The sequence below is a fragment of the Chaetodon trifascialis genome, chromosome 8 (assembly GCF_039877785.1).
Source record: "Chaetodon trifascialis isolate fChaTrf1 chromosome 8, fChaTrf1.hap1, whole genome shotgun sequence".
In the NCBI taxonomy this organism is placed as follows: Eukaryota; Metazoa; Chordata; class Actinopteri; order Chaetodontiformes; family Chaetodontidae; genus Chaetodon; species Chaetodon trifascialis.
Window position 1 is genome coordinate 25,124,613 of NC_092063.1, and position 19,475 is coordinate 25,144,087.

Below are 19,475 nucleotides of genomic sequence, written 5' to 3' on the forward strand. Positions count from 1 at the left end.
GAATACATCTTGTAATGCAGATTGGAAGGAGAAATTAGAGAAAATGAATGAAACTCTTTCTGATGAATGATAAAAAATGTTTTGTGATTCATTTGTTAAATAAGGGGTATTTTGGTCTGATAAGTGATCTCCAAAAGGCTTCGTGGATCCTAGCTCATCACGGCAGAAATAAGAACTCGAAAAGTCTTTCTTGGTGGATCAGATCAATGAGAGGATCAAGGACCAAGGAGGGATCGAAATAACTAATATAATAGAAACAAGGGAAATGGGATGTACCTCCACTGTATATATTAAAGGCTAATAAGCCAGCAAGGAAAGAATGAGCACGAGCACTTGGTGGACAGATGTGGTATGACTGAATATGAAAAACTAGAGATGCTGTGATTTTCACATGCTCAAGAATTACAATTTTGCTATGAGGCTTGAACTGAAATATCACAGGCACAAAGAAGATGTGTTCAGATTTGTTGGATAATTTTTTTCACCTGAATATTTTCACCTGTGTGTGCATACATGGTCCATTTCTTAAAATGAAATATCTTCATGTCCCATGTCCAATGTTTTGGCTTTTTAAATTCCCAGAAATGTATTCCACGAAGTCAAAGTTCCCTAAGTTTGCATGACAGTCAAAATAGTGTACTGCATTTCCTTTTATTCCTTTTCTTATGAAAAAATCTACTTCCCCTTCATAAAATAATTTATTAGAATTATTGCTCTTAAATAACTGCTTTTTAAGAAGTGTTTGCATGCTGTTTACAGCTAGTAGAGAGCCGTTTTATCGTCTCCTCTGGCATATGGCTCATGACCTTGCCGTGACTTGGTTTCTCATATCTACATAAACATCTATCTTACTTTCAGCAGGGAATAATCCAAATATTTACATCATGGTGACATTGTTTAGTCAAAGGTCTCTACACAGGCATGTGTCATGTAGTCTTTTATAATCGCTTGCAGAAACAATCACTGATGTAAACACACTGACTCTTGTCTAGTGTCATCTCTAACATTCACAGAGCAGAGAACCCAAAAATGGTTTTACAAAAATGCCATATATATATACATATATGAAAACATCTAATACACACACACACACACACACACACACACATATCTATCTATCTATCTATCTATCTATCTATCTATCTATCTATCTATCTATCTATCTATCTATCTATCTGTGTGTGTGTGTGTGTGTGTGTGTGTGTGTGTGTGTGTGTGTGTGTGTGTGTGTGTGTGTGTGTGTGTGTGTGTGTGTGAAAAATGACACTGGTAGTCACATAGAAACATCTTATTCTGATTTCAGAAACCTGGATGAACCCTCATCACAGCTTTGAGAAAAGCTCGCTTGCTAACTGGAGTCAAATAATTAGACCAAAAATCTTCAGCCATGTTAACACTGTGCACTTATGCATAGCTATACTTTGAGTTAAATGCTAATGTCCATTTGCTCACAATGACAATGCTAATAAGCTGATGCTTAGCAGGTATAATGTTTACCATGTTCACCGTCTTAGTTCAGTGTTTTAGCATGCTGGTTGTTTGCTAATTGGCACTACACACAAAGTTCAGCTAAAGGTGATGGAAAATCAGTGTTGCAGGTATTTAGTGATAAACCCAAGTATTGCACAAATTAAACATTTTTCTCATGATGACTGCAGTGGATTAAAAGTCAGAGGGTCCCAAAACATATTACAGTTAATCGTGAGGGGAACATGAATATATGTGTCAGAATTAGTGGGTAAATATCCAAAAAATGTAAGCATATTTCACGAGTGAAAACTTTGACCTGCTGGTGGCACTACATTAACAGTAAAGGGATCATAAATTAGGATTTATCCTGTGGGGACCATTAATATCAGTACAATTTGTCGTAGCAAACAGCTTTGCTGCATTTGATGAAAAACTAAAAATCCTCATGGTTTCACTGGATGAAAAATCGTCCTCAAGGGAATATGAATGTCAACAAAACTTTATGGCCAGCCATATTTCAATGTGGACCAACCGACACTGCCAACTGCCACTGAAGCTAGCTAAAAAACAGGGCACTGAGCCATGTTTACACATTATCCAGGTTTCTGATGAGATCAGTCAAAACCTGGCTTCTAATGGCCCTTTAAAGATCCTCACCATTAAGCAGAGACAATGAGTGACATGACTTTGACCTCTGGATAAGATGCATATTTTTCACGAGAAACCTTTACACATTTATTTCTAGCTCAGTTACTGTAATAAGTTTGTATTATGTTATTATGAGGTCACTTCTTTGTTGACTACAGCCAGGTGGGGGGGTCATAAAGTGTCTATCCTGGAACAACAGAGGGAAAAAAAGTCATCAAATATCTAATACATGAAGGGACCTCAAGGCACCACCTTACTGTAGTGAACGTGCTAAATTCAGTCTGTGAAGCCACAGCCCAATTTGTCACTCTGCCATCAGCTACTGCTGCTGTGTGCATGTAAACATCACGTCTACATTCTGTCTACGAGCCACAGAAATCTGGACCGGCTTCTTTTGAAGATGAACACAAATATTTAAAAGAAGAGTTCTGGCAGTCTCTTTAAAGAGTTCTGTGTAACAAAGCATAGTGTTTTAGTAGAAGCCCCAAGTTTTCAAGATGTTTACTTCCTGATTAGGCACAGTTGTGTGCGTATTTGTGATCAAGAAGCATCATTTGCTTTTGACGTTAATATACGACACAGGGCCACCACAGAGCTTATTAACCTGTTTCCTGTTTCCTGCATGGTCAGTTCTGACACCTCTATTGTTTGTCACAAACAACATGCTAAGTCTAACAGCAGAAAACAGATATCTAACAATAGATTTCCACCACGTGGAAAGCACAGAATTTGATAATACAAACGGAATTAACTGTAAATCAATATTGTGGAAATTCTGATTTTTTTTTTTTAGTTTTAAATGAAAAAGCCACGTCCAACATTTTAAATGAGGACGATGCAGTGCCTGAAGGCGAGAGTAGCCTCCATAAGACAATTTACATGGTGTGTTCGAGCTGCATATGGAGGCCGTACCATTTGACCAAAAATAATGTGCATCAAATTCAATGATGTTCATTAAATGTTGAATATTTTTTCATTGCACTGTTGAAATTATATTGAAAAATGAAAACAGAAAACAGAATTTTTGCACTTACAATTCTGTGAGATAGAGATACAAGCTAACAATGCTAATGAGCTCAGTCTCATTAGTTAATGGTACAGAAGTGTTAATTCTACCATATTTTAATTCATTTCAATTTACTTTCTTTCACACATTGCACTTTCAAACTGAAACTGACTGAGGAGTTACAAGAATGTGGATTAATGAGTTCATCCAGATGTAACGGAAATAATTGAACAATGACGCCCTACAAAAATGATGAATTATGACAATGAAGGATTATTTTAGGTTGACCATTTTTGGACTCTACGACTGCTAACAGTCGTAAGTATCGTAAGTATCTAACAGAGCACCAAGAGGGAATATCAAGGCAAAATCACATTTTACTGTCAGTATGAAGTCTGTATATTTGACATCTGCACTACCAGTATCATTGTCATCTATCAAATAATGTTCCATTGACTGCTGTCAGAGCTAAACAATCATTTTTATATTAAAAATTACAATTTGAAAGAATGCAATGTTTAAAATGCAAGAGCCTCCATTTTAATTGCACCCGACAGTATTGACAGCTTAAGCTGTGATAAATAAAAGGTTCAGTGACTGTTGATTTCACTGGCCGCAACAACAATAGTGGCCAGCAGAGACGCAGCTGCAGGTAATTAATGTCGTTCCTTTGTGCTTGTTCAACAAATGAGAAATCTGCGGCTGCTGCCTTGCATGCTGTGTCTCTGTACATGAAAGCCAAAGCTTGTTTGGTGGAAGAAGAAACACTGTATTATTATAGTCAAATTTAAATAACTGAAAGATGGTGAACTGAGAAATAGCTAAATGCCAGTTTTAAGCACATCATATTATTGTTTTGAGCTTCTCATCACCACAACAGCTCTAAAGACCTGTGGGATTTCTCAGTCTGTAACATGCTCCCTGACAACATCAAACAGGTCCAAAACAGATTTACTTTCAAGAAGTCAAGAAGTTTGTTTATTTATTTAGATTTTTTTGGTGCTGTGCATATTTGACAATTTAGGTTTCAACTGTGAGTTACTGTTATTGGTAGTTTTATGAGTAGAGTCATTTCATGTTTTGTGATATTTATGCCTGCTTCACACTCCAATTTTCACTATTATAGTGCCATTTTATCTAGTATTTCTGGTTTATGTGTCAATTAGGACCCCAGGAAGACTAGCAACCACTCTGTGGAAGCTAATGTGGCTCCTATAAAAAGTAAAGAAACAATAAAGAACGACATTTACATTTAGCTCAAAGCACAGCTGTCCCTCAGTACAGCCTCACTGAGCCACTCTCGACTTTATAGGCTCTCCTTCTTGTTAATGTTTAATATGCTGCATGTGATAGTCGTGTACAACAAAAGAAGAAATGTCACCATGTTTTTAGAGTGCTTCATGTGTTCTGTCAGTAATCTACTGAGTCCTCCAATCCTTGGTTTAATATTCTCATAACATTTCAATAGTTTTAACATTGTTGTCTATACCTGCCGCATCACCTCATCCTTTGGATGATAGGTGGTAGTCTGATTTGAACTTTGATGATGAGTCACCTTTAAACCGGCTGATATACATATACCATATATCAACAATACAGACTCAGAATAACCTTGCAAGAGTGCTGGATTACTTACATTTCCCCTTATTAAAAGGGAAAATGTATCAATACAGTAAAATAAATACTGACACTCCCTATTAGTAATGCATAGATTGGTTTTAATCCTATGAGCTGTTATATCACGTGTGAGTTGTGGCATTAGTTGATGCGAAAAGAAAGATTCAGCCTGCTGTTTGTAAAATGGACTATATCATGCAGATGTAAATAAATGGTCAAACACAAACAAGATTCTTAAAGTCCTTCTCTGGATGAATCAGTCGGTTTTGCAGTTGAAACTCATTCTATTGCACAAACAACACGACCCTGTGCAACCCAAGCAGAGACCCCTGCACAGCAGGAGACCACTCAGTACAACGACAGCAAACACACTCACAGGTATACAAGCCAAGGTGAGTGCACACAGCAGCACCGAGTTAAACACACAGCATGTCAAATGTAAATGCACTGGAAACATCTGAGCTGACTGTCAACAGCAGCGAGTTAACTTCACTTAGTCTGCTCACATCCTGCAGCCTTGAAGACATTAAAAACAAATCCTGTCTTGCTCATTAAGTCCATTGGCCTCTCATTCACACTCCTCTCTCATACAACACTCCTGTGTCGCCCTGGATACTTTACACTCATGCACATATTTATGAGTTGTGTATATTTGTGGTAAAGCAGGGTCAATGGTACTTGTTTGAAGAAGTTTCTAGGATTCATTGTGAGCACCTTAAAGGAAGAGGTCACTGATCTAGAACAAAGAAAAATGACACTGGTAGTCTTTTTTATGTGTCAATACATACAAAGATTACTAAGAGAAAGCTTTTTGCAGTGTGCACAGTCTGTAGCTGTCAAATAAATGTAGTGGAGTGAAAAGTACAATATTTTCCTCTGAAATGCAATAGAAATTTGAGAAGCATAAACTTGAGTAATATATCTCTAAATTGTACCTAACTGCAGTCATTTTATGAAAACCTCAAATATGGATTATTTTCATAACTGATTAATCTACCAGATATTTCCCCGATTAACTGGTTCATTGTTACGTCTATAAGAGCAAATTGTGAAAAACGTCTGTTACCAGAGTCCCAAGTGGCATCTTCAAATGTCTTTTTTCATCTCAGTTTTTACCATTTGGCATAAAAAAAAAATTCTTGAAAGACTTACCAACATTGCTGCTGATCTGTGTTGAGCGAATAATGGATTAATCGACTAACAATGAATCATTGACTTTAAATATTGCAGAGAATGATGGAACCAGAAGGAGCCACAGGGAGCAGCAAGACAATCAGCTCCATTGTGCCATGCTGTTGCGCAGGAAACTACTTGCTTCGTGTGCAACATCAGATCACAGTTGCTTATGGCACTATAGGAAAGGTTGGTTATTGGCTGCTTTGTTGAAGCAGCACCAGTTGTTCCTCTGATGTATTTCTGACAAACAAGTCGCTCAACCAGTGTTGCCGGCCTCAGAATTTTGAGACTGAAATTTTCAGGATCATCACTGAAAGAACTCATTAATGACAGTTTTCAAATGTTCTGCATTATTTAGATCTGCATTTAGAGGACAGTTATATTCACAGCACTGCAGCCAAATTAAAGTCTGCCTGCTAACTCCAGGGAAAACTGAGCTGCTCCCCCAGGCACTGTTAGCTCCATGTTCTCTGACCTCCTCATCTTTCCCTTTTACTTCAGCTCTCTCACAGAAGTGCGCACATACACACACCTTCTCCCTCCTCAGTGTCACTCACTGTTGTCTAAACAGGCAGTGTTTGGACCCTCCATAGCAGTAGGATGCCTACTGAACCAGCTTCTAGTGAATCTTTCATATACACATGCTCTGTACAGTGTATTCCCAAACACGCACACTTATAAAAGGTCACAGGAGTCATTTGATCGTTTGCTGTTTTTCAGTGTACATCATACAATGTCCCCAAGGGAAAATAAAGTCTTATGTGATTTCTATAGGGTATGACCTCTTGTGTGGAAAAATGACCATTTCCTGGCTCACCAGTGTCAATAACCTCACTGAAAGCATGGGAAGATAAGAACTGTTACTCTTGGCACCGTTTCAAATCGTTATTCTCATGCAGGAGTGACGACTTGAAGAGGAAAAAAGAAAAATGATGAGGCATAGAAAGACAAAGGACAGGACAAACAAGATGGGGAAAATATCAGTGTGGTTTGAGAGCAGGAGAGAGTAAAACCAGACTCAGCAGACACTGGAGCAGATGATAATGATGAGGGTGAGTGCGATGATTACACTAATGCTAAAGATGAACCTTCACAGATACACAACAGCTAATGTCACATTCCCTTTTGCCTTTGTCTCTTACCAAGTCTCTGCAAAGCTACACAAAACACCTCACCTAATCATTCCCAGTTCTCTCAAATCACAATAAATCACAACACTTGGTTTTCTGAGCCAATGCCCAGTATGTGCATTGTAAACAAAGCTGGGGACACTGGCCTAATCCTTTATACAACCTACGACCTGCAGAGCAACACCATCTATCTCAGAAAGCAGTGGCGACAGACTTGAGAAATAGCTTTTTTTGTTAGAGGGGGCTGCTGCACTCAGAGTATGGAAGTAAGTGTGTGTGTGTGTGTGTGTGTGTGTGTGTGTGTGTGTGTGTGTGTGTGTGTGTGTGTGTGTGTGTGTGTGTGCGTGCGTGCATGCATGCGTGTGTTTCTCACTCACTCATCCACTCACATGTGCTTTACATTAAGCCACATGCTCCCTTAATATCTTAACGTGCACATCAAGCATGTGCGACTAATTATTATTGCCATTACTGATTCTTTTATTGATTAATCAACAAAACAATTGCTATAAAATGTGAGGAAATTGTAAAAAAAAAAAAAAAAAAAAAAAAAAGTCCATCACAATTTTGAGTCCAAGCAGCCCCAGTTTGTTCCTCTCGTGTATTGTCATTATTCTGGAGTCGCACAGATTAAGCCCCCTGCCCCAAAACAAAACAAGACAAAAGCCAGGCATCTTTGACAACTCTTAATATACTACTGAGGGATTTTCCAAAATCCTGCGGCTCTTCTAACTATCTGGGTGAAAAAAATACTGTTGCAACTCATTTCTGGGCTTTTTTTTTTTTCTTCTTCTTTCAAATCCAGGAACCCAAAAATGACATCCTTACTTTTTTGTTCTTAAATTTTTTTCCAGGTCATATAAAATTACACAAATCAGTTAAAAGCAATTTGAAGAGGTTTGTTTTTAGCAGAACATTTTCAGCTACCATCTTTGTTTGGATTCAGACACAGAGTTGCAACATTTTGTTTTTTTTTTTTTTTTTTTTTTTTTTTTTGTTATTGTTGTTGTTTTTTGGAAAACACACTCAGAACAATCATCAAACTCCCATGTTTAGCTGTAACTGTGACTGAAGGGTGACTGTAATCAAACTGTCTGACCAACAGTCCAAAACCCAAAGACAGTCAGTTTACATTAATGTCAGAAAAGAGAGAGCAGCGAGCATAGAGAAGCCGGCGTCATCAAACCTTTTGCTTGAAAAATGTCTTCAATGATCAATCAAAGTAGTGATCAATCCTCTGATGCACTGGATCACCAATCATGTCAGCTCTATATGCAGAGCATGTACACATGCAGAGGAGCCGAGCCAACAGGAGGGGGTCCTGCTGGCTCACACCTGTAGCACCCTGCATGCTGCTGAGTTCGCTTATCTTTTCAGTGGCTGTTGATGATTTTTTTTTTCCCTTTACACTTCAGTTATAATGAGTTTCCTTTTTCTTTTTTCCTCTTTTTTTTTAAAAAAGATATTAAGAACTAAGGAACTCATCATTTCCGTGCGTTCAGCATCATGTTTGATTAATTTCGCAGAAACAAGCATCATGTTGTTGATATTGGTGAGTCTGTCTTTTTCATTTCCTGGCAGAAATGAACCTGCAGTTAAAGGGGAATTACTAAAAACCCTATGGCTAAATGTCTTTTAATATGCTGAATTAAAGCTCAATTAGCTTAATACAATCAGCCTCCTTCGTGCGGAGGCAGGGATTTTCTTTCTTTGTATAATTTCCAGTGAAAATAAATAGATTATGGACACATTTACGCGCAAAGCCGACACGCAAACCTACCTGGAGCACAATCTTGACCGTGACATGGGAGACAACAGCGGTGCATATCTTCTCGCCGTTACGCACCACCTGGCCCATGATGAAGAGCATCGGTGTGGCAAGAGCGAAGGAGGCGAGCCACATGGCGCTGATGAGCTTCTTGGTGCGGCTGCGGGACATGATGCTCTTGGCTTTGAACGGGTGACAGATGGCCATAAAGCGTTCCACGCTCAGGCTGGCGATGTTGAGCGCGGTGGCGTAGGAGCAGCTGTCCCGAAGGAAGTAGTAACCCCTGCACACGGCGTCCCCGAACACCCACGGGTAGTGGAACCAGATGAAGTTGTAGAGCTCGATGGGCATTGAGAGCACAAGGATCAGCAGGTCGGAGACGGCCAAGCTGGCCAGGTGGTAGTGCACGGTGCTCTGGAGGTTTTGCAGGGTCTTTTTCGTCAGCAGGGTGTACAGGGTGATGGAGTTCCCCAGAACGCCCACAGCGAACAGAGCCACGTAGATGACTGTGACTATCACTTTGGAGTAAACGTCCGTATTGACTTCCAGGTCTTCCTCTTCCGATGGGGCTGCAGTGGTGCTGTTATCAAGTGGAAACAGTGAGTTATTCCCAAAGAGTCTCTGCGCCAGTTCGCCAAAGCCGGCCAAGTCGCGCCCTGACAGCGTTAAGTTTAAATCCATTGTGCCTCTATGTGTGAAAACATGGAAACAAAAAGTATGAGTGTTGAAACTGAGTGGACATTTGTTGAGGTTCACTTGTTCATCAGTCGAAGTTAAACAGGTTCAGTCTGTGGAAGTCGGAGGAGAGCAGCTTTTATAGTTGGCATGACAGGAGGCGTGCTCGCTCCTGGATCTGCTGCGATGACGCACAGCCATTCAGTAAGTGGAGCCCTTTTCACTTCGATCGGTCAGGTTTCACCTTGGAAGCGAAGCAGCAACAAAACAACAACCACGGTCTTTCATTTCAGTTCTGAGCCAGAATTATTCTTTTTTTCCTTTTTCTTTTTTTGTATGTAGGCTACCCTTGGCACTCTGATCTCTCTCTCTATCTGTGTGTGTGTGTGTGTGTGTGTGTGTGTGTGTGTGTGTGTGTGTGTGTGTGTGTGTGTGTGTGTGTGTGTGTGTCTTCTCACTTTCCTTCTCTCCCACTCAGACTTAATGTGCTAAGAAATATCCAAATCTATCATTTCAGTTCCTTCATTGGTTATGTTCATGACCTGGAGCTCACTGTTGATCATGTGTCTTGTGTGCAAAGGCTCACAGACATGCAACAGTATAATATCGCCTCTACTGAGCGATCCTGCTTGGAATCAGCAGGCTGTCGGTGGTATCCTTCAGGCTGAGGAAACACCCTTCTTCTTAAATAGGAAATCTCTCTATGTTTCCGGCCCTGGGGCCAGTGTCTCTTGCTGTACAGAGTGCATTGTGTTTTGCTGACAGACTGTCATAGAGGATTTAAACGTACATCATTACTTACAATAACTGCCATCTGGTCACATTATAGGCTGTTTCCAGTTTCATTCTGGGATAAGTGGATGTATAGAGCATACTGTATCTTTGCAGTACCTTAAATCTGATGTTTACTGTGGGACAGGATGTCTCGTTTTGCTAATGGTTTTCCTAATCTCATCCACTTCCTAAGGAGTCAGTGTGGTGGTGGACAGTTGACTTAGGAATGACAAAACAAAAACAGATTCACACACTGACTTTATTTTCTTATTCAGTGATAATGATGAAAAGCTCAGTGATTTAGAGCCCATGGTTTCCCAACTGAAGAAAGTTCCAACAAGGATTGTCAGCTGTTTGACGCACAGGAGATAATGGAAACTGGAGCGGAGAGCCTCAGGTGTCATGTTAAGAGAATCTCAGCAGTGATTTTCTAAAAGCAGCAGTATATCTTTGTCAGCTTTTTATGGTTTGATAAAATAGTGTTAATTTCAGCATTAACTACGTTTCTGTTTTTGTTAGGAGCACACTCATTTGAACCTCTAGTAATTGCATAAGTGTGTATATGCTGTATGTGCTATTGATTTTTCAGGATTATAGTGTAAGTGACGCATTATTAAAACCCAGGACATTTATTGGACGATTTTTAGCACATGCAGCCTGTCATGCTGTTTATCTGAAAGCTGTGTATAGCCAATTCTGTAGAATGTGTATTGTTTTATGAACTTTAGCATAATAGCCATGAAGGCCTGCTGATGAAATTAACATAATTTTCTGACATTGCTGGAATGTTCAGGGAAGAGATGCAAGACATATTTGTGAGCGAATCCCATTTTTTTATTTGTGGATCATAAAGCAGAGATTTTTTTCACCACTACTGACACCACTTTCACTCCATAAAGCAGAATGAAAAGAAAAACTTTAAACTCTAAACAAAACATGGAATTTAATGCTCTCCCTTCTGCAATGTGTCACAGTGTTAAGGGTAAGTATGCACCTTTTTCTGTGTGTGCCTCATATGCCAAAATGTAATTTTCTGAATGCCTGGAGGCTACATGTCAGTGAAAAAAATAAGAGTGTGTATTTTCCATCATATGTGCTCTCATCTTGTCAGAGTTCATGACAGGTTTTAATGAACCTGGTATCATGAAATAAAAGCGGTAAAGAAACATTGATGAACTAAGCAACTGCACCTCTGGCAGCCCTGCACTCCACATAAAACTGCACCGTGTGAAATTGTGCAAAACAATGAAAATTCCTTTGCTTGGTTTTCACCTGACAACAGCAATGTTAAGATAAATGGTTCTTTGGTCTGAAGACTGAAGATCTGCTATCTAATCTGAATTCCTCATTTACAGTAATTTCCTTTGCAGCTTAAAGCAAACATGACTGGCCCAGTACATAAACAGTTAATGTATACATCTGAAAGGAAAACAAAAGCAGCCCAGTGTCACACTTTCCTGTTCTACTGTTTGTTAATCACTGCCAGCCCAAAATGAGAATAAAAAATGTCTGTATACACGGAACAAAATAATATCCCTGGTGACATCATCGTTTTTGTTTTTTTCCAGACTTTATAGAAGAAGACATTAAACAACTGACTGAGTACTGATCATCTTGACAAGTAAACCGATCTTCATGTAAAATTGGTGGAGTGTCCCTTTAACTTTTTTCAGTTTAAAGCTAAAGCACAGGGTGGAGCGACTGTACAGCTGACTTAAAACACTGTAATACAATTGCAGAGCACATGACTTATAGAGATATAACATGTTTTGCGGAGAGGAGATATTTTTCCACTGCCAAAATAGAATATACCAACCCTGATTCAGCTGGGACTCTGTAAAACTGGTGTTGGTAAACCAAGTTCATTTGCAAATCCAAAGTGTTCCTGAGCTCATGTATTAATCTCTTTTATCCAATCATGTGTTCACAAAGTGGTGAACCTCTCTCCATCCTTGCTTGTGAACGACTGAGGCTACGTTTACACTTAGGGAAAACACATATGTTTTCATGCACTTTGGCCTCTCGTTTGCACGCGAACAGATTTTTTTTCACAGAAAACGATCATTTTTAAAAACTCCGGCCAAAGTGGAGATTTCTGAAAACGCCGGTTATGTGTTGGCGTGTAAACTGGTTTAAACGGCGTTTCAGGTTCCAAAACATCACAACATGCAACTGAAAATACTTAATGTCATGTCACGATGTTATTTTTGAAAACGGAGGGGCCAAAATATCCGTTTCCCAAAATACCCTGCTACTTGTAAACATAGCCTGAGCCTTTCCAGGATGCCCCTTTCATACCCAATCATGATACTATCACCTGTTACCAATCAACCTGTTTACCTGTGGGAACGTATTTTTTGGAGGATTCCACATCTTTCCCAGTCTTTAGCTGCTCCTGTCACAAAACATGTTGCTGCATCAAATTCAGAATAAGCAGATATTTACAAAAATCAGTGAAGTTGATGAGGTCAAACATTACATATATTGTCTTTGTGCTGTTTTCAATTGAGCATATGTCAAAAATCTTTAGCAAGTTATCACATTCTTATTTATGTTTTACAAAGTGTCCCAACTTCTTTGGAATCAGAGCTGTGCAGTACACTTATGGCCCCCAATGGCAACATTCACTTTGGGAACCACTGCTCTAGACTACTAGTATAAAAAAGAGCATTTATCTGTTTAGACCACACAGCTAAAGTATAACCAGAGAAATAGCTTTAAAATAACAACAAACCATAGGTTCCGTGACGTCTTCCACGTCTGTGTGCATTGGCAACACTCTCACAAACATTACTGGAGTGGAGATGTTGAGTGACGTGTGTGAGATCTTTCCTGCTGTTACTGAAGAAAGCATATTTTTATTGAAACAAATCGTCCCTCTGAGACTGCTCACCTCCATTGTAGCTCCATTGTAATGTTCCTCGTTATTTAGCAGTCCTCTGTAAAATTAAAATAAGAAATAAAAAAAAAAAAATCAGGTGAGTCTCCTGCCCAGACCTTCTCCCAGCCATTTCTTTATTGTGCTCAGAGGGATAGTGATAGAGACTATTTTCATCTCTCATATGCCCCAGTATCACAATGATAAGGTCTTTTTATGATATTTATAATCCTTTTCTTTAAATGCTGACATCACCGTTCAGGCTGATCCCGTTCTCTATGAAATACATCAAACAGTCCCTAAGGCACTAGAGAACCTTTGCCAGGTATACAAATATCTCCTAATAAACAACTTGAAAACAAAAATACACGATAACCAATAAATATTGTAAAATAGATTTCATGAGGATTCATGGCCTTGAGACAAAAGAGCTTTGGACTAGTGGTGAATTAACAGTGGAATCAATTGCAAAGTGCTGCTGTTATTATTTTGCACAGTTTTAGAGATGAACCTCTGTTTTTTCTGTCCCTCTGTTTTCTTCCTCTTCATCACTTTCTATCTTGTCTTCCTATGATAGAGATAATAATATATTTTATTCTGCAGGCACTTGCACCACCACATTTATGATTACATATAAAACAAGATTCAGGACATAAAAGATACAAAATATGCCCATAAAAATATGAAAGATGCTCAGATTTGCAACAAAAAATTGGGTTTTGGAAGCAGCTTCAAAGAGGACAGTGATTTTTCTCCTGACAAAGTTTATTCGAAAGCTACAGGCAGTCATCATTTGAGGATCTCACACAGATCACTGGTTTTTATGGAGTTAAGAGGTCTATAATGGAATGATGAGATAAACGGTGCCATAAAGGTTATGAATAAAATCATTTAGATTTAGAGGTTATTGTCCCAGAGGGATATTTGTTGTCATAGCCAGTTCAACACAGAAACACACCAACATAAATAGAATCTCAATAAGCACATTCATACATCCCAGCACACAACATTGCCAGCAAGGCAGTTTGTTCAGTGCTGCAATGACAGAGGAGAAAAATGTCCTGCTGAAGCGAGCGCTCCTCCATCCAGATGGCAGTAATGTGAAGGGGGTGATCAGTGTCATTTGTTATTGTGAGTGTTAGGTGTGTGATGGCTCTGTCATGGTTCATGTTTGAGAACCTATTCGAAAAGTCACTGGTGGTCAGTGAAGAAATGCAACATCTTTTCAAATTAGAACTTGCTGCATTCGGAAAAAGATGGAGGCATGCAAGAGACTTTTCAGTGTGCACTGCAAGATTTACACTAGCCAAGACAGGATTTGATAACTGAAAGGATGAGAGTTTCAAGGTTTTAAGCAGATAAAAATACCTTCTGATATCTCACTGTTATCTGCCAATAAAAAAAAGAAGAACAAGAAAAGGAAAAAGAACACAAAGAACAAAAATAAAAATCTATAAGATAAAAATAACAATCTCTCCCTGAATGCGGGGAAAACAAAGGAGAATGTTATTGACTTCCTGAGGACCCACACCCACCCACCCTGACTATAAATGGGTCTGCTGTAGGTGAGCAGCACCAAATTTCTGGGAGTGCACACCACCAAGGACCTCTCCTGGACAAAAACACTGCATCACTGCTCAAGAAAGTCAGCAGCACCTCTACTTCCTCTGCAAATGCAAATTAAAGATAGCAAGAGCCCCAGCACCCATGGTGTGATCTTTCTACCGAGGCACCATCGAAAGTATCCTGACCAGCGGCATCACTGTGTGGTATGAGAGCTTACTGCATCCAACCATTAACCTCTGCAGCGCATAGTGAATCCAGCTGGACCGATCATTGGTGCCTCACTCCCCTCCCTCCTGGACATTTACACCTCCTCCTTACATGCAAAGCAATCAGCACTGTGGGTAACTCAACCCCTCCCTCACACAGCCTCTTCAGCCTCCAACCATCTGAGAGACGATTTCGGAGCCTCCATGTGAGCTTCGCCAGACATTATTTCATCCACCAGGCTGTCAGGATGCTGAACTCTCTCCTCTCTCTCCCACCTCTACCCCCTCTATCCAAAAAGACTCGACTGTAATCCCCCCACCCCCCACCACCTCTTCTCATCATATTTCTTACTCTTCAGTAGTTTTGTACCCCTGTATTTATTTTGTTGTCCTCTTTATTGTTATATTATTGTTTTTATCTTTAGATTTTCTGGGACTGCATTTTGATCCCTCTGTCTGTCTGTCCGTCCGTCCGTCCGTCCGTCCATCCGTCCGTCCGTCCGTCCTGTACATAGGGTGCAATTGACAACAAAGTTCACTTTAACTTTGCCAAAAAAAGATGAAGAAGAAGAAAAAAGATGAACACGGAAGAATGAAGTACCTGTCATATGAGAGGAGGCTTACCTGGAATGTCAGTCAAAGTCATGCTTTTTGTAAAATGTGTCATACAGATTGTAGTGAATCACAAAGAGGGAGAAGCACAAGTGCATCAGAGAGGTGCAGAAACATGCTCCACCAGGGACTGTATTTCTACTATCTCTCCATCCATTGTCATAATCACCCTCTCCTACCAATTGTCTCTCTTGCCAGTAGCCAAGATCACAGCTGAATCATAACGTGTCAGTGATGTGTGCATATCCTTCAAGTAATACAGATTGAAACTAAGCTCTGAACTGATATGCTCTTTTGTGTTTTCATTTATGTGATGCAGGGATGTTCACAGCATTCCAACCAGGTATGTGATTCTGATCACCTCCTTGCAGTCACTGTAGGAACTAGTTAACTCAATCCTTGTTGCTCTGATATTTTCAAGCAAGTGGTTGCCTTGTGGTGATTTTAGATTGATTGTCTAAATGTAAGGGGTCTGTGGACAGTGGAAAATTTCCAATTTTCAAAATCCCAGTGTTGACAGGTATGATCCAAGTGCCAGATTAATTGAAAAATAACACCACAGTTTCTGGAATGATTGGCAACATGTGCTATGTGCTAATGAAGCAAATTGGTTCATAACTAATGAAGTTGTGCTTTCATGATACATGATTCTTTGCTGTTTGCATAAGGTTTTAGCTCATGCAGCAGTGAATAGGCCTTAATTACAGCAGATATTGTGATGTGTCACAATACTAACAGCGACTCATAGCATTAACAATGACTCTGCTCTATTCAAGTGTCTCTGTATGTCTTGGCAGTGCTGACAGTGAGCCAGGATGCACAATCCAGGACCTTGAAACTGAAGCAGCACCTTGGAATTTAGCCATCATTCCTTTATTTACTTACACCTGAGCTTTTCCCACTGTGATGTATAAAAATGTCTCCTGTGAAAAAAAGACTACACCTCAGAAAGAGGGGGCCCTGGTGGGTTTTGGATACAGAATTACTGCTGGGTATCTGCATAATAGTACAGTACATCATGATATTATGTCAGTACAATAGATGGGTTTTCCTGTTTACAAGCAACTGAGGATGTGCACACAGCAGAGCAGTATTCAGCACATTGTTATAGTGTTTTATAGCTCTCATATGGCCATGTTCTGTATTTAGAAATGAAGAAAACCAGTGAAACTACCTTTTACAGTGTGTTTGTATATAGCTCTTCACATCCCCAAAAGAGGTTTTAATACATGCCTCATGTTGATGAACGTTGATAACTGTCCTCCCTAGAAGAATGATGGTGTCATCTGTTGCAGCCAGTGCCCCAAAATGGTATATATTTGATCAAATAGCAACATTTTGTCTTGTGCCTCATTGTCTTTAGCATCTGTATTAGATGCTCAGAGCAAGGTGATGTAATATGAAGAGCAAGAAAGCAAATGGAGGAAGGTTGGGTGGATGGATGGATCAAAGAAACACACGACTTTCCCTCAGGAGACCGGGGCTCATGTCCTGTGAGAAACCAAAAGTGAAAAGTAGTTTTTATGTTTAAACCTAACCAAACTGTGAATGTTCCACAACAAAAAACACGTGTTAGAAAGGCTTTCTGTAATGAGAGCACGTTGGATGGCTGGCGGCAGAGGCACAGGAACCATTTCTACTGACAGAGTGCATTTAGAATATTTATTCATTATCTGCATCTGTATTTGTTGATATTCTGAATGTGGAGTCATTATTTTATAACCCAGAATACGATTATGGTGTCTTTTGAATAATGGAAATCAGTTATTTGGCTGAATGTTTCAATTAGACGCATGATGCTATTACCAATAAACTAAGTGTAACTAGGGGTCCGATCCTACTACAGCAAAGACATGACCCTCATTTGCCAAAGTAAACAGTTTGTCTAGTCTACACATCAACACACAGAACAAACAGAATTCTATCTTCTATCTTTACCCTGGAAGGAGTTTTCCAAAGGCTCTTTTTCAGTGGCCTAAACCTGCACTTATGTGTAGATGAAAGGCTAGAACATAGAAAAAGCTACATTTTGGCCTGTGTAGGTATGGATTGGGCACCTGCTTCTCATTTCCAATAATCAGCCCAGTAGTGCATCTTCTTGTTCATTTCCACCAATTGTCATGTGCCTCATGCTGTTGCTTTCTAGCTACCGTAGAGCTACTGTAACCTGTTATCTTCAACCCTGAACCCTAAACCCTGAATCCTGATTCCTAAAACTTGCTATCTGCTGGCTTTGAAGCTTGGCCTGATATTTCTGAACTTTAGAATTTCTGTCCGCCGTTTTCAGTCATTCTGGTTTGTTTTCTACACCCATTTATGCTCATATGTCACTATGATGTCACTACCATAAATGCATATTGGAAACAAACCTAGAAAAAGTTCTACCCTGAAGAGAAGTCTCAATTCAAAGAAGTCCAGTCCTAAACAGTTGTTGTCTATGTTGTGTTTTATGATGGAAATTCAAGATGGATTGAAAGATCAGCCTTGCCAAATTTAGTCAAGGAGAACAAAGACTAATGCGTCACCAGAATAGGGAGTTTTGAAATTGTAACAGTAACTGTTCAAAGTGCTTTGTTTTAATGAAACGTTTTCCAAAAAATGGACTGTAGAATTCACAAAGTAGGATAGAACCAAGGCTACCTGTTGCTAATGGGCTTTATGTTTGTTACATGAGTGCATCAGACTCTTCTCTCGCAAAAGTCTATGCAGTTAGAAATCCTCCAAAATGCTCAGTATCCAATTTATAGTGCATTTGCATTTATCTCGCATGCATAATCTTTTTTGTTCTTTTTTGTTTGTTTGTTTTTTTTTTCATAATAGTGTGTTCATCTCAGTGTACATACACCATGGAGATACAGCAGTAGGTGTGCTTCAATGAAAGAGACACAGAAAGGCTGTTCACCTTAAATGCACAAATGTAATTGTGTGTATTAACGTGGGAGGAGGACAATATCCCTGCTTACTATTCTGTCCGTGTGCCTAGAGGAAAATAATAATAATAAGATGAGAAAATTTAGAAGAAGCCAAGGAGGGGGGACTGCATTTGCACAAGCCTGCAAACACACCACAGACTCTTCAACAAATTGTTACATTTTTCCACATAAATGATGTTCATTTTTCCTCTATGAAGTTAGAATCCCCTCATGAACAGGAGCTCTTTAATCAAGGCCAGACTAAGAAGAGGGCCCGACTCAAGAGCTATTTAACGATAAGATATTTGGTGCACAGAGAGCCAGAATAATGATATCTGACTGTTGTTATTCATTGTGTATGCAACAGCTGCAGAAAAGAAAGTGAAGGAAGGCTGTGAAAGTCGAAACATTGAGCTTCCTGTCTGCGTGGTGAGGGGACCTCCAGGTCTTCTGTAAATATCAGGACTAAGAATGCAGTAATAACCCATTCATCCCATGAATGAGCAGCCTGGGACACAGAAACCGTGCAGCATGTCCACGGTCTGCCAGCATCTTTTTGTCATGGGACGAGCGTTCTGATCAGGGCATATAGCAGCACAATGCACAGAGTATCAGAGCCATGACACTGAGCCCTGTTTCATCATCATCACTGATGCTATTATTCCATTGACTGTAGAAAAACACAAACCCAAAAAATTGATTTACATTTAGTTTTTCTGTTTTTTGCGGGCATCAAGAGTGGAACATAACTATGATTTCAGTTTTGCATGTATCTCACAGGAGCAGGCAGAATCAAAGAGAAAACCTACTGTGATTTGGTTTGGCTCTCAGTGCTGCCAGAAGGCAATACTTTCTGTACAATCTGTGCAGCCTTGTCTCAGTAGATTTCCTTTTCTGAACCAACAAATCTGAAAAATGTTGGAAAAATGAAAAAGGGGCCTTTTAAAAAATATGGTTTTGTCACACATTTTTTGACAAAATAGATTTATAGAAAAAGGCTCAAAATTCATCCAGTTCAGCTATACGTAAGCTGTGTC

At 39.5% G+C, this 19,475-nt stretch overlaps 1 protein-coding gene and 1 pseudogene across 1 annotated transcript in view; one reads left to right on the top strand and one right to left on the bottom strand.

Moving 5' to 3' along the window:
* The window catches only part of ntsr1 (neurotensin receptor 1 (high affinity)), a 59,721-nt gene extending 50,186 nt beyond the window's left edge, over positions 1 to 9,535 (bottom strand). Inside the window, exon 1 of the mRNA XM_070969124.1 lies at positions 8,828 to 9,535. Coding sequence (XP_070825225.1) covers positions 8,828 to 9,496 — 669 coding nt within the window. The 5' untranslated portion in view covers positions 9,497 to 9,535. The remainder of the gene's footprint in view (positions 1 to 8,827) is intronic.
* The window catches only part of LOC139335587 (tubulin alpha-1C chain-like), a 328,997-nt pseudogene that overhangs the window by 187,349 nt on the left and 122,173 nt on the right, over positions 1 to 19,475 (top strand).